This window comes from Camelina sativa, chromosome 8 (assembly GCF_030686135.1).
Source record: "Camelina sativa cultivar CO46 ecotype springtype chromosome 8, ASM3068613v1".
NCBI classification, from domain to species: domain Eukaryota; kingdom Viridiplantae; phylum Streptophyta; class Magnoliopsida; order Brassicales; family Brassicaceae; genus Camelina; species Camelina sativa.
The window spans coordinates 26,086,768-26,102,036 of record NC_141887.1 but is presented as its reverse complement, the minus strand read 5'-3'; the positions used below and the strand labels follow the sequence as shown (position 1 = coordinate 26,102,036).

At 40.8% G+C, this 15,269-nt stretch overlaps 4 protein-coding genes and 1 pseudogene across 7 annotated transcripts; 4 read left to right on the top strand and 1 right to left on the bottom strand.

Moving 5' to 3' along the window:
* The first annotated feature begins 11 nt into the window (after nucleotides 1-11).
* On the top strand, nucleotides 12-3,248 carry LOC104708160 (heat shock 70 kDa protein 10, mitochondrial). The gene is made up of 6 exons (XM_010424667.3): nucleotides 12-338; nucleotides 500-576; nucleotides 663-741; nucleotides 835-1,401; nucleotides 1,491-2,111; nucleotides 2,392-3,248. Exons 1-6 carry the CDS (start codon nucleotides 264-266, stop codon nucleotides 3,025-3,027), a joined length of 2,055 nt encoding a protein of 684 aa, XP_010422969.2. The 5' UTR covers nucleotides 12-263; the 3' UTR covers nucleotides 3,028-3,248.
* A 1,332-nt stretch (nucleotides 3,249-4,580) lies between these two features.
* LOC104708159 (succinate dehydrogenase subunit 3-1, mitochondrial) lies at nucleotides 4,581-6,264 on the top strand. Of its 3 annotated transcripts, none has more exons than XM_010424665.3 (4): nucleotides 4,581-4,754; nucleotides 5,179-5,255; nucleotides 5,354-5,435; nucleotides 5,561-6,264. In XM_010424665.3, the coding sequence occupies exons 1-4, from the start codon at nucleotides 4,680-4,682 to the stop codon at nucleotides 5,972-5,974; spliced, it is 648 nt and encodes a 215-aa protein (XP_010422967.1). In that variant the 5' UTR covers nucleotides 4,581-4,679; the 3' UTR covers nucleotides 5,975-6,264. The 3 variants fall into 3 exon arrangements, with proteins under 3 accessions (XP_010422967.1, XP_010422966.1, XP_010422968.1); XM_010424664.3 differs by having other exon boundaries at nucleotides 4,588-4,754; nucleotides 5,558-6,264; XM_010424666.2 differs by having other exon boundaries at nucleotides 4,604-4,754; nucleotides 5,179-5,259; nucleotides 5,558-6,264.
* Nucleotides 6,265-6,525: 261 nt separating this feature from the next.
* On the top strand, nucleotides 6,526-8,202 carry LOC104708158 (putative pumilio homolog 21 pseudogene; annotated as a pseudogene). Its single transcript, XR_015564350.1, has one exon. The product of XR_015564350.1 is annotated as a putative pumilio homolog 21 pseudogene (transcript).
* Nucleotides 8,203-8,787: 585 nt separating this feature from the next.
* LOC104708157 (uncharacterized) lies at nucleotides 8,788-11,188 on the bottom strand. Its single transcript, XM_010424662.3, has one exon. It carries the CDS (start codon nucleotides 10,677-10,679, stop codon nucleotides 9,084-9,086), a length of 1,596 nt encoding a protein of 531 aa, XP_010422964.1. The 5' UTR covers nucleotides 10,680-11,188; the 3' UTR covers nucleotides 8,788-9,083.
* Nucleotides 11,189-12,044: 856 nt separating this feature from the next.
* LOC104708156 (uncharacterized) lies at nucleotides 12,045-14,211 on the top strand. The gene is made up of 4 exons (XM_087462784.1): nucleotides 12,045-12,362; nucleotides 12,461-13,009; nucleotides 13,086-13,992; nucleotides 14,107-14,211. Exons 1-3 carry the CDS (start codon nucleotides 12,140-12,142, stop codon nucleotides 13,943-13,945), a joined length of 1,632 nt encoding a protein of 543 aa, XP_087318910.1. The 5' UTR covers nucleotides 12,045-12,139; the 3' UTR covers nucleotides 13,946-13,992; nucleotides 14,107-14,211.
* The last annotated feature ends 1,058 nt before the right edge of the window (nucleotides 14,212-15,269 follow it).

Below are 15,269 nucleotides of genomic sequence, written 5' to 3'. Positions count from 1 at the left end.
CATCTCCATGTGCTTGGTCTTCACGTATTTTGAGCTCAAAAACGACATCGTCTCTACTTTTCTTTAAGTTTATTTAATAGAGCAAAAAATTAGACTTGGGGCGTCGACGTCGAGAAGTATCAGCATCTAGAAGCTTCCGTCTTCCTCTAGAAAAACAACTTTCTTACCTTGAAAAACCCTAAACCCTAACACGCAATTTCATCCGCATCATTTTGCGTCTTTCCTTAGCTGATCTAAGCATCTCTTGAATTTCAAAAAACACCATGGCTACCGCAGCTCTCCTCCGCTCATTCCGACGCCGTGAAGTCGCTTCCGCTCCTTTCTCAGCTTACAGAGTCGTAAGTCTCTCTATCTTTTTTTTCTCTCTTTCTTTACACGATCTGTACACGAAATCGGAGTTTCCAAGTGAGCTATATACGTGATCCGATTTGACTCATTCTTACTGAAAATTTGGTATTTGTGGGTTCTCGTTGGCCTGATCTGGTCTAATTTGTTGCAGCTCTCGAACAGTGGGAAAACGTCGTTGAACAATTCGTATCTCGGTCAGAATTTGAGAAGCTTAGCCAGAGCATTTAGGTATTGATTTCTCCATCTATTTTGCTAGCGCCGTCAAGATCTTGCTATGTTTCTGTTTTTAAAAGTTTTTCTTCTATTTGGTTCAGCTCAAAGCCTGCTGGGAGTGATGTCATCGGTATTGATTTGGGTACTACTAATTCCTGTGTTGCAGTCATGGAGGGGAAGGTGAGTTGATCATTTGTATGCTTTAGGGTTTTATTTAGGAGCTCTTTTAATTGTTTTGAGCTTACTTTGTGTGTGTTTTAATCTGATTTGTAGAATCCCAAAGTCATTGAAAATGCTGAAGGTGCTCGAACCACACCATCAGTTGTAGCGTTCACCTCGAAAGGGGAGCTTCTTGTGGGTATACCAGCCAAACGACAAGCTGTCACTAATGCGGCGAACACAATATCTGGAACAAAACGTTTGGTTGGGAGACTATACAATGATCCACAAACACAGAAAGAAATGAAGATGGTGCCTTACAAGATTGTACCTGCACCTAATGGCGATGCGTGGGTTGAAGCCAATGGTCAGCAGTATTCTCCTAGTCAGATTGGAGCGTTTGTGTTGACTAAGATGAAAGAGACAGCTGAAGCTTACCTTGGGAGGTCAGTCAGAAAGGCAGTTATCACCGTTCCAGCTTACTTTAATGATGCTCAGAGGCAAGCAACGAAAGATGCCGGGAGAATTGCTGGTCTTGATGTCGAGAGAATCATAAATGAACCCACGGCTGCTGCTCTGTCCTATGGGATGACCAACAAGGAGGGTTTGATTGCTGTTTTTGATCTTGGTGGTGGAACTTTTGATGTATCTGTTTTGGAGATTTCCAATGGTGTTTTCGAGGTACTCATCTCCCAGTTGGTTTTATGTATCTGTTGCCTGTTCTGTTTTTTTCAAGGATCTTTCTTAATTGTTAAATTGCTTCTTTGCAGGTGAAAGCCACCAATGGTGATACCTTCTTGGGAGGAGAGGATTTCGATAACACTCTGCTAGACTTCTTGGTGAATGAATTCAAGATCACTGAGGGAATAGATCTCGCCAAAGACAAACTTGCTCTGCAGAGGCTTCGAGAAGCTGCTGAGAAAGCAAAGATTGAACTGTCATCGACTTCCCAAACTGAAATTAATCTCCCATTTATCACAGCTGATGCATCTGGAGCAAAGCATTTCAACATCACCCTAACAAGGTCAAAGTTTGAGAGTCTGGTGAATCACTTGATTGAGAAGACCCGCGATCCTTGCAACAACTGTCTCAAGGATGCCGGTATAAGTGCCAAGGAAGTTGATGAGGTTCTTCTAGTTGGAGGAATGACTCGTGTCCCCAAGGTACAATCTATTGTTGCGGAGATCTTTGGAAAGAGTCCAAGCAAAGGTGTTAATCCTGATGAGGCTGTTGCTATGGGAGCTGCTATTCAAGGTGGTATCCTTCGTGGTGATGTCAAAGAATTGTTGCTTCTGGATGTCACACCTCTATCACTCGGTATTGAAACACTTGGTGGGATCTTTACAAGACTGATCAGCCGAAACACAACCATCCCCACAAAGAAGAGTCAGGTATGCCCGTAAAAATTTGATCTTTTTGATGGAAAGTTACTAACTAGGGGATCCCTGAAGATTACATTGGAGTAAGACAAAACTAGGGTAGTGTGAGGAAGCTATGAGAGTTTGATATGTAGTGTCTTAGCAAGGCATGCTCGGGTTACTCCTCTCGGCATTGATTCCTACTGTTATTAATTTAGTGGATCGGAGCACATTCCTGTGAGATATACTAATTGATAAGCTATCCAATGGTCAATTGCGAAAATGTTGATTCTCTCATGTTATTCTTTTGAAGGTGTTCTCGACTGCAGCCGATAATCAGACTCAAGTTGGGATCAAGGTGCTTCAAGGTGAGCGTGAAATGGCATCAGACAACAAGCTCATGGGAGAATTTGATCTAGTAGGAATTCCACCAGGTCCAAGAGGGACTCCTCAGATCGAAGTGACATTTGACATTGATGCCAATGGCATTGTCACTGTTTCCGCCAAGGACAAGACGACTGGTAAAGAACAACAGATCACAATCCGGTCCTCTGGTGGGCTCTCAGAGGATGATATCCAGAAGATGGTGAGAGAAGCAGAGTTGCATGCTCAGAAAGACCAAGAAAGAAAAGAGTTGATCGACACCAAGAACACAGCGGACACAACAATTTACAGCATAGAGAAGAGTCTTGGTGAATACAGAGAGAAGATCCCAAGTGAAGTTGCCAAGGAGATTGAAGATGCAGTGGCGGATCTGAGGAGCGCCTCGTCTGGGGATGATGTCAATGAGATCAAGGCCAAGCTGGAGGCAGCAAACAAAGCTCTTTCTAAGATTGGAGAGCACATGTCTGGTGGTTCAGGTGGCGGCGCTGCACCAGGAGGAGGATCTTCTGAGGGAGGCAGCAGTGATCAAGCTCAAGAGGCAGAGTACGAGGAAGTGAAAAAGTGAAGAGAGTAACTAGATTTCGTAAATTCTTGCCACATGGGTTTTTTTTTTATGAGATTAGGATAGATGATGGTGGGTTCTCTATTTCCAAGAAACTTTTGCTTTTAGAAGAGCGAGCAATGGATCTGTTTTTGAAATAAGCTTTTTGTCAGGGAACCAAACTTGATGTTTTTCTGCTAAAAAACCTTTGTTATGTTAATGTTTCAACTTTCAAGATTTTGTCACTTCCATCGTACCAAAAATATTGGCAAGTAAAGTGGTGGAGAAACTACAAATCCAAACCGAAATATATATGTTATGATCTATGACCATCACAATATATCAAAAAACTTGGTGGGAATGTGGGATCCACCTCCTTAGGGGGTGAGACTGTAAGATTGCATCACAAAGCAAAGGTGACGAGAGAATCTGGGGAGTTGCATAAAGGTACGGTGGAGGCTAGGGAGCCACCCGATACCAAAACATGATTCTTTTGTCTTCGTCACCACAAGGGACGGGTACTTTGTATCGTAGCCGTCGACTGGAAGTGAGTCTATGTCCAGGTTTCTCCCATACCTCCTTTCCATGGTTTAATCCCTATGTCCTTTGGTATAATAAAACTACTAGTACGCTTCCGGTTTTACCATGTAATAAGCGTTTGGTTTCCCATCATCGAATTACATGTGTAAGCCGAGACCTTATTGTCTTTGTCTATGACATCGTTTTTGTTTATGAAATGGGCTTTTTATGGCGCATGTGATGCCTAATTCCTCCCTTGAGGAGAGATCCTTCCTTTTCTATATCTCAAATGGAAGAGAGTGTGCCCATCTTTTTAGGAAATACTTCAAGAAAACCCCTCTAAAAGTAGGCATATGGCCCTTACAACTAATTAAGGATTTTGCTTCCTCTCCTCTTCGATTGTGTCTTTTGGAAGACATAGTAATGGCAATTGAAGCTCTGTGCAATACAACACCTTCTCCAAGTGTCCTCTCAGGTTCTTGGTTTTCAAGATTCTTGTCTTGTCCAGCGTGTGTTCACCTTTTCTAGGGACCTTTGGTGCACGACAGAATCCAAATACCGTGTTCGTTCTTTTGCAACGTCTGCGGCAATGGTTATCATGGTGGCTGACTAAGTGGCAGTGGTCGGTCATCCTTCACTACGAGTGGTCTCACTTTATGCAGCAACTCTTTACCTTTAGGACTTGTTGTTCTCTTTATGTATCTTGTCACTTTTATGGTTTCAAGTCAAGTTTTAAAGCTTGTGTTATGTACTTTTTAAGATTATTGTTTGTAGTTTATTTTGTCCTCTTGTGTAAGTTTATTGGTGTATTTGGCTCCTCCTCAAAGGAAGATTGTAAACCTTTAATCTAATATAATGGAGTCTTTCAAGAAAAAAGAAAAAAAACGTGGGATCAATAGTTTTACACTTTTACTTTTTACTTGGTTTCAATTTCAAAATTCTATCACTTTCCAAAATAGTTTTAATGGAAGACCCGCTAACTGAACCAGAGGTTTATGATCTAGAACTCATTGTAAAACGTGCGGATAACTTTGGGGGAATTTGTAATTTACGAAATTACCCTCTAATTTTATGTTGATTTAATCGAGAGATCATTTGTTTGGTTTACTTGTCTCTCGCAGGAAGATTAGCAAAAGCAGTGATCCGAATCTGTAAAGATGGCAGCCACGGCTCTTTTCCGATCGATTCGCCGACGCGACGCCGTCTCTGCGCCTCTTTCTGCTTACAAATCTGTATGTTATTATTTTATTCACTCGTTGATTGCTTTCTCTCTGGTGAAATTATTTGTTAGATCGGAAAAAAAAAAATTGGGATTCGTTTAGTTTTTTCGTCTTTGCTCCTTCATGATTTACCCTAATGTGAGCTCTGCTTAGTTTTTGCTTCATATATATCCATCTGTAGAATTCGTGTATTTATGTGTTTTAATCCTTTCATATACACAAAAAAAATTGAGAATATGAGATTGTGTTGGGAAGTAGTAGATACGAATCTGTTTACCCGGAATGATCTTCTTAAGGCTGTTAGCAATTTCCCTTTTGATTGATTAATTGAGAAAGCTTGTAGTTAAATATAGTGCCAACAAATGTTGGAATGATGAAGAAGAAGAGTGTTTTTTTATATATACTCAAGTGCTCTTGAAACATTCTTGTTTTGCAGCTTGCTGGCAATGCTCAACCTTCATTGGGTAGTTCATACACTGGTCATAACTATGCAAGTTTGTGTAGAGCTTACGGGTTGGTTTCTTTGTGATACTAATAATACCATATTAGAATCAACTCTGTAAGAGTTGTCATTTTTTTTTTTTTTGACTATGACATGTTTTCTTTTATAGGTCGAAACCTGTTGTGAGTGACATTCTTGGTACTGGTTTGGGCACTAACAACACTAGCAATGCCATTAGAGAGGAGAGAGAGGTGCAAAATAATGACTTTGTCCACATTTTTGTTTGATTTCTGCTTTTGTAATGTTTAAGAAGCAGCTTAAGTTATACTTTTTTTTTTTTGCCTGGTGATCCTTGTTTCGATTATTTCCACAGCAGTCAAAAGCTACTGAAACTGCAATCGTTGGAGCTCAATTGACTCGATCTTTCCGAGCTCTTGATGTGGGATCATCGAAACGCTTGTTCTCTACAATCTCAGCGGATATAAAGGCAACACACGAGGAACCGAAAATCAAAAGCTTTCGGCCTTTATCTCCTCACCTTCCCGTTTACCAGCCTCAGATGAACTCCATGTTATCGATCTTCAACAGAATCTCAGGGGTTTACTTAACTGGAGTCACTTTCGCTGGCTACCTTCTCTACCTGAAAATGGGTATGATTTGCCTCACCTACCCAAGTTTCTACCAAGTCCTTTACCATACACAACAGCAACTTCCGATCATCACCTCGGTTACTGCATTAGCTGCGATTTACCATACTATCAAGAGTACTCACTCACTCTTGACCCATTAAATAAAGAACTTCCGCAAAGCTCTTTCAGTCAAGCCGCCAAAGTCTCCAGTAAAAGTGTCTTTTTGAGATGAACAAGATTAATAAAGAGACGAGAAACATTTGTCAAACTCTGTCTTGAGAAGGGCAAAGATTTAACATCTGTTTTTGGATTTTAGGCTTTTTAAGGCTATGTTTGTTTGCTTTTCTTTGTTCTCGGATCTATTTGAAGGGGGTTTAAATCATGTAATAAATGTTTCCCAAGGTTCTGTTTCTACGTTATACTCTTTTGCTGCAAGTTTTTTTTCACAAAATTTGTCAACTTCATATATATCTTCTTCGATTCGCTTGTTGTTATCCCAATCTATGAATTGGTGACAATGAGACGGCATAGTTGCTGTTAACATTATTTGCACTTCGCTTCTACATATCAATACATAAACCATTGAGTAAATGTCTAATTTTGGCCTTTAACAATACGCAGTACTCACGCTCTTAATCCCAAAAGCGATTCAGTCAAAATATTTTGTTTTATTTGCAGTGATGATTTTAAATTTTTATAATGCAAAAACCAAACAATATCAAGAACTCTAATCTCTTTCTCTAGAAGTTTATTAGTTATTTTATTGATACAGTAACGAGTTTTTATATTTCAAATCCTTACCGAAAAAGAAAGACCTTTCCACATCCGATAAGAAAAGACTTTAAGATCAGAGCTCGCATCTCTATAGCTCCTGCGATTCCTCTTACAACCCTGAATACACAATCTCCTATTCTTTATATAAAAACCAACGCAAACACTTCTGCAACACACAGTATCTTCTTTTCTTTTTTCAACGTTCGAGTCCTCTGGTTCTTCTTTAGCAGATCGCATTCTTTGTTTTCTAGCAATCCAAGCTATGTCGAATGATAATGGCAAAAACCCTATGCCCAACGATAGGGGCAACGATCTTGTTTTCACCGCTTTCGAGAATCTTAATCTCTATGGCAACTATAACTGTTACAACCCAGGAGAAGCCAGCAACAACAACCACCCCAACGTCAACGTTTATAACGTTGGTCATATCTCCGTCGATCGCTTCAACGTTAACGCTCCTCCGTTCATTCCGACGAGGATGATCCAACCAGGTGCTTCTTCCTCCGGATCAACCTCCGCCAAACCCTTCTTTTCTTCTCAGAGTTTCGTGAGCCCCGGCGTAGTCAAAGATCGTAGCTCTCTATCAGAACTCTTGGACATGATGACGTGTGTAGAACGTTTCACTGAGTTCCAAAAGCTCCTCCAACGTCTCGATACCTATCCAACGGCTGAGAGGGAGAGCCACTTGTCAGCGATTGGATCATTGTTAACCAAGAACAACTGGACTTTTCTTGATTTGGCGGCGAACCAATACGGCTCACAAGCTTTACGAACCCTCTTTAAACGCAGCCCTGTCTTAGACCATCTCTTATTCGGCGCCGTCTGCATGAACTTCTTCCCGCTCATGACTAATAGGTGCGGTCGTGGCTTGATCATCCCCGCTATACGAGCCGTCGATAAAACCAGGAAGGAGGATCTCTACAGGCTCACGTACGAATACACTCTGGACCTCGCCAGGCTAGAAACCGGATGCCTTGCCCTAAACGATGTGTTTCAAGAGATCAGAGGCAAATACAGAGACCTAATCTTCGAGTGCGTCGTCAAGAACGCGGATTGGTTATCTTTTGACCCCTACGGAACACACGTTGTTCAGAACTTTCTGACACTTCAGAACCCTGGTGCAACAACTGCAATCGCCGAGAGACTTCGTGGAAGTTTCTTCAGGTTGGCGAAGGAGAGACTAGGAAGCTATGTGGTGGAGAAGTGTCTCAACTCGGCTTTTGCGAGAGATAAAGTGTTGGAGGAGTTTAGAGTGAATGATAGAGAATGGGTGAGAATGGCTAATGATAAGTTTGGCAACTTTGTGGCACAGTGTGCGTTGAAGGTGATGAAGGAGAAACAAATGACTTCAATGTTAGGAGAGTTTTTGGAGAAGCTGAGGCCTTACTTTTGCAAGATGAAGACTGGACATGGGAAGCACACATTGAGAGTGATTCAAGAAGAAATTGAGGGATGGAGTGATTAGTTTCTCTTGACATATATGAATCGAGTGTTTTTGGTGTTTTTTTTTGTTTGGGTTAGTTTTCTGATGGTTCTTCATTGTCTAGTCGATCGTAGTGGTGTTAAGGTTTTTGGTTCTAATAGTCACCTACTATTTTATGCCAACACTTTTAAATAGTTGTCTTGCTTGTTCATTATTTTTTTTTTTTTCTACAATCATATCAAAATTGTGGACAACTCTATTATCAAAAATCCGAATGAGAACCAATCTGATTGACATCCATTAATGATGTAAAGAGACAAGAAATAAAATTGATAAGACAAATTTGGGAGCAAGGGGAAGAAGGAAATCAATTTGAATCCGAATGACAAAGACAAGATAACTTTTTATATGGACACCTGGTTTCTGGATTGAGACATGTAATTAATTTAGCAACAAAATAATAAGGACAAAGACTTGAGATGATGATAATCATAATGGTGATGACAATATAATGATTGTCCCTTAGTAAATTATTAAAATGAAATGATATGACAAGTATGGGTCATGTGTGGTGGTGTATTAGTTAGTTAAGTGTGAGAGCAAGTCAGTCTCTTTTTAACATCCAATGCTTTCTCACCTAACACACCTATTTTTTCCAACAACACATGTCCATACTATTTAACTTCCATTGCGGACCACATGCAATGAACATTATACAAATACAGAGATTGAATCAAATGGATTAATAGTTCTCAAAATCTGTGAGTGAATTAAAGATAGATAAAACGAATTTGTAATTGGATAACAATGTTTATACACCACTAAACGGGTGGGTGAACAAGAGACAGGAGACGAAAAGGTCCAAAAAAGCATACTTAAAAAGTTAAAACAAAACACTCTCAAAAAGAAGTAGAAGTTACCAAAATAAAATAAAAAAAAACATCAAAAGTGCTTCCAATTTGATTCATCAGAAATCCAGATTCCAATTTGATCCAAAACACTTTTAACAGATATTATAAAATACTTTTGGGAGATATGGATGGATAATGATATCAGCTCAATTTCACACACACTCACACCGAATCTGTTACTTTTGGTGCAGCCATGTTAACCACTTTCCCATCCGGTCCGGTTCTCAGATCAGTCATACCACTAACCGGTTGACCGACTCCCTGGTACTGCTGCTGCTGCTGAGGCTGAGGTGGTGGCGGTTGAACCATCATGCCATCCCCAGCCACTGTGTAGTACACAGGTTTCCCCATCTGTGAATATGGTTCCTGTAAACCCATTGTTGGACCAACACTCGTCATAACTTGGGGACCAACACTAGTCATAACTTGTGGACCACCAGAATACGGTGGCTGTGGTTGAACCACGTTGTAACCTGATTGGTTCTGCTGCTCCATGTATGCATCAGGATGAGGATGCATTCTCTGAACAGGTGGGTAATACCCTTGGTTTCCTTGTACTGTCGGTGGTCTCATGACGCTTTGGTATATTGTCCCTGGAGCTTGTGATTGAGCTGGAATCATATACACTTGCTGCTGCTGCTCCGGTAGATTCTGTGACGTGGTGGTTGCGTATACGTTCCCCGGAATATTGTTGTTTCCTTGCCAGTAGCCAATCGGAGGTTGTGGATTCGTCGTCGCCGCCGCCGGATTTTGAGCGTATGTTGGTGAAAAGTATCGTCCGCCTTCATCTTCGCTTTTTCTTCTGTACATAGCCTCTTGTTGTTGCTGTTGTTGAAGAAGCTGATTCTGATGATTCTGATGCATAGCCTCTTGTTGTTGATGAAGCTGGTTCTGATGTATTATAGCCTCTTGTTGTTGTTGTTGTTGTTGATGAAGCTGATTCTGATGTAGCATTTGTTGTTGTTGTTGTTGCTCTTGATCTCTGATTTGAATCCTCTGAAACTCCTGGATTTGTCTTTGAATCTCCGCCGGATTAACGCCGTGATCCGGCTGTAACATCCGTTGATCTACGAACATCTGCGGCGGCGGTTCGATCACCGCCGGTTCTTGTACCGGTTGAGGCACCTTCACTGGAGACGGAGGAATCGGAGCCGCTTTCTCCGATCCAAACAAAAAATCAGCGGCGGAAACAGATTTCTCCGATTCAGGTCGGCTAGGGATAGGATTAAGCGTATCTCGATCGGATTTAGTGGAACCTTCGGAGCCGAAACCGCCGGAGATGGGAGAAGAAGGGAAGAGAAACAAACGCATCCGAGCTGGTTTAGAGGACATACGAAGCAATCGATCGTACTCATGCATCATGTGCTCCAGATCTTCATCGTTAGTCACCGAGATCAACGCATCTAAATCCTCACCTGGAAGCTGATACTTGAACGATATCTCACCTCCTCCTCCTCCTCCATCACCGCCACCGCCACCGCCGTTGCAGACGGCGGAGAGTTTGGAGACCAAAGAGGGAAATCTGATGCCGCGATCTACGGACATGATTTTGGTATCTCCGTTAACATAGGTAAGCTGGTTATCGTGTGGGCGGGGCTGGATCTTTCCGCCATAACTGCACATGAGCTTCACCTTGTAGCTCTGCTGCTGTTGTTGCTGGTGGTCTTCCCACGGCGGCGGGTTCTCAAACTCGACGTCGCGAGATCTAGGCGACGATTCAGCTGAATCTGGATACGAGTTGTACGAGAATTTATCCATTTCTTGCTGATATATTTTCGAAATTATCTTCGTCTTCGTTGCTTAATCCATGAAAAAAAAAAATTCTGGAGTTGGGTTTGTTTGGTAGTAGAGAGTAGAAATGGAGAGGACTAGGAGGGAGGAGGAAGATGGCTAATTTTATCACGGAGGTGGTTTTGGGAAAGGCTAACGTGACAGGATAGTGTTTTGTGGTTTTTGCGTGAACTCTTTTGGTTGATTACACGTGGGATTAAAGTATTGGTTGGAAGTGATGAGGATTGAGGTGACGGGGGTGTGAGGTTAGCTAAAAGTCCATTGATTTAGCTGGACTTTTGCGGCACTTTTGTGGGGGCCAGTTAGTGTTTTAATTGCGTGTTTGATAGATTAAAAAAAGCCCATAGTTTTTTTGAGTTTTTTTTTACTTATGATTAAATTAGTTAATCTACTGTATTACTCCATTATCAATCATATAATGATGATGTCTGTATATAATTTCTGAGAGTGTCATCAAAATACCACGTGATCTTTGCTTCAAAGTTCAAAGCTTTCCTCTTCTACATTCAAAATTACAGCATCCCAAGACAAATACAATCCCCAATCATTCACACTTGTTATATATATCTTCTCGGATTCATAAGAACAAAACTAATTAATAGTATAAAAAACGGACTAACTGCAACATTTTGATTATTGGTCAAGTCCACAAACAATATCAAATCAACATAGACTACGGTAATTTTCGCTGATTAACTCTTTTGGTTATCTTGTCCCAACATGATGGAGGAGAAAGAAACCATCTCTGCATGCATTATTTATAAGGACTCTTTTTTTGTCAATCTATTTATAAGGACTCTTGTCAAAGTTTTCCAATCCAATGTCTGACAAGTCACACAAGCGTTTTGTATATCTCTTCGGTGGAGTGAACTGTATCGCGGAAAATGGATTCTCGCATACTTCATATATAGTATCATCACGGTTTCCGCCGTTGGCAGAGAGATCCATCTCATTGCATGCTCAATGTTTCTGAGCTGCTTTATGGGATGATGCATGGTGAGATATAAGCAGAGAGTGAATACTCTGGATTTCGTAATCTGTCCAAAGATATTATTAACTCACAGTAGCTTGGATCTGAGCTTTTTAGTTTGTTTGTTTCCTGCGTCTTTTTGTACAACTTTACTACAATTTTGAGATTATTTACTTAGAAGTTAGAACAGATGCTCTGTAGAATGTGTTGCGATAGCTTAACTAATATATAGCCTGTGATGTTTTATTATTCAATTTCTAGGTGAAGTTTTCGATTAGTTTGTGTTGTGACATACCATATATATATATATATATATATATATATATATATATATATCCAGGTAGATAGATTATCTCAAGTAACCAAAAAAAAAAACAAAAAAAAAACCCTCAAAGTCTCTCCGCCGCTCCAAACAGATCTAAAACCTAAATTTTCCTTTCTCTCTCCGATCGAAACCATGTCTGATGTCCCCGTCAAGCTCTCCAGTTCAACAGTAGTCATCTGGGACTTGGAGGAATGCCCGATCCCAGAAGGTCTAGATGCTTCCGATGTTTGTAGAAACGTGAATAAGTCGCTTCATCAGGGTGAGGGTTATGTTCTAATCAGGGCATACTTCGACTTTTTTAAGTTCATTGGTGAAATTGGAAGTAGTACTGTAGAAATTATACACGTACCTTCAGGTGAAGAATCTCTCCCTCTCCTTTTATCTCTCTCAGTTTTACCTATCTTCTCTGTATCTTTGATGATCGATCATCTGCGTTTATATATATATTTTCAGAAGCTAAAGAGCAGAGACGTAAAAAGATTTTAGTGGAATTGTTAGGATTTGTAGTCAGATGCTATTACACACCAGTAAACATAATGGTCGTCGTTGGAGACATCTCAGAACATCACCAGTTCAGAAGGGCTCTCATCTTTTTGAAAAATCAGAATTTCCACAATGTTTTCTTGGCACTGCCTCATGTTCCATCATCCGAGGAGGTCCTTGATACAGTAAGTGGGTTTTGGCTTTGGAAAAAGCTATCGCTGGGAGAAACTCCTCGTTTTTTCTTTCCCATTCCAAATGTGGGCGTTGCGAGGCATATCGACTTGTCCTGTAAGAACGCAGACAGTAAGAAGACATGTGTTTTCTGGGACGTCGTGGATTGCCCGGTGCCTGAAGGTTACGGTGGTGTTAGGGATGTTTCGCAGAACATTAGACAGTCCCTTAAGAAATCCGGTTACAAGGGTGAGGTATCCATCAATGCTTATGTGAATCAGACCAATGATGATTTTAACGAGTATGCTTCTACCGACCCGGGATTCAAGATCATAATTGCTCCACAAGGTTGTTAATTCCCTTGAATCTCTTTTAATACTCACTTCTTCTTGATATCGATCGGTTTATATATATATATATACAGGAGATAGAGATGCTAGACTTGAGATGCTTCTAGTGGACCTTATGATCTGGGCAATTGAAAATCGTCCACCTGCAAATTATATGCTTATCCTTGGGGACATCTTCGTGGGAGATGATGATTACAGGGAGTTTGTCAAGGCATTTGTCACCTTGAAAGGTTACACGTGTCTCTTGGCACAGCCTCAAAAGTCTGTAGTGATGGATTCTGCGGTAACGAAATGGCTTTGGAAAAGCCTATCAACTGGAGGAGACCATCTTGATGATGCTGCCCTAAGTGAAAGTTCACAAGGTATTGACAATAATAATTGTATGGTTAGCTCAGGAGGAGACCATCTTGATGCTACCGCCCAAAGCGAAAGTTCACAAGATATTGACAATAATACTTGTACGGTTACCGTTGGAGGAGACCATCTTGATGATGCTGCCCTAAGCGAAAGTTCACAAGGTATTGACAATAATAATTGTACGGTTAGCGCTGGAGGAGACCATCTTGATGATGCTGCCCTAAGTGAAAGTTCACAAGGTATTGACAATAATAATTGTATGGTTAGCTCTGGAGGAGACCATCTTGATGCTACCGCCCAAAGCGAAAGTTCACAAGATATTGACAATAATAATTGTACGGTTACCGCTGGAGGAGACCATCTTGATGATGCTGCCCTAAGCGAAAGTTCACAAGGTATTGACAATAATAATTGTACGGTTACCGTTGGGGGAGACCATCTTGATGCTGCTGCCCAAAGCGAAAGTTCACAAGGTATTGACAATAATAATTGTACGGTTAGCGCTGGAGGAGACATCTTGATGTTGCTGCCCAAAGTGAAATTTCACAAGGTATTGACAATAAACTTGTACGGTTAGCGCTGGGGGAGACCATCTTGATGCTGCCCAAAGCCAAAGTTCACAAGGTATTGACAATAATACTTGTATGGTTAGTGCAAGTTCATAAGGTGGTTGTCGTAGCCTTGAAGTTAATTCTTACATGTTATAGCATAAAACTCGGTTTCTTCTTGTTTTGAAAGGCTTCTACCCAATATCTCCTTCGGTTGATAAAAGCACTGTGAAAGCCGCAACACGCTCTTCTTGCCGTCGGATAGAAACACGCTCTTCTTGCCGTCGGATAGAAACACGCTCTTCTTGCCGTCCGATAGAAACCATGTCTGAATTCTCTGGTAAGATCTATCTATCTATCTATCTATCTATCTATCTGTTGTTTATTGCCAATCTCCTTGGCCTTGATGAAGCGTTAGATGTGCTTTACCTTTGCTTCATCTCTTGTTTTTCCCTATTGCATGCAGACACTAAGAAGACATGTGTTTTCTGGGACGTCGTGGATTGCCCGATGCCTGAAGGTCACGGTGTTAGGGATGTTTCGCAAAACATTAGACAGTCACTTAAGAAATCGGGTTACAACGGTGAGGTATCCATCAGGGCTTATATGAATCAGACCATGGATGATTTTAACGAGTATGTTTCTACCGACCCCAGATTCGAGCTCATACATGCAGAAGGTTAATAATTCCTTGAATCTCTTTTAATACTCTTTTTTTTTTTTTCTCTCTCACTTATTATGTGTGCTTCTTCTTGATATCGATCGGTTTATATATATTTTTTCAACTTATGTGTGCTTCTTCTTGATATCGATCGGTTAATATATATATATATATTCAGGGGATAGAGTTGCTAGACTTGAGATGCTTCTAGTGGACCTTCTAATCTGGTCAATTAATATTCGTTCACCTGCAAATTATATGCCTATCCTTGGGGACATCTTCGTGGGAGATGATGATGATTACAAGGAGTTTGTCAAGGCATTCGTCCGGTTGGAATTTAGACATTTCACATGTCTCTTGGTACAGCCTCAAAAGTCATTAGTCATGAGAGATTATGCGGTAACAAAATGGTGGCTTTGGGAAATACTTATCAACTGGAGTTGACCATCTTGTTGCTGCCCAAAGCGAAAGTTCACAAGGTGCTGACAATACTTGTAGTGTAGCCTTGAAGTTTCTCTTTCATTTTATTGCATAAAACTCGGCATAAAACTCGGTTTTGAAACGCTGCTATCCAAAATGGAAAAAAGATTGCAAGTGAAAGCAGAATAATATATTTCCCTTTTTTTTGGATGCGGTAGCTCTCGTACTGCTGTGGGATCTTGTTTTTCTCTTTTTAAAATGAAAGAAACTAA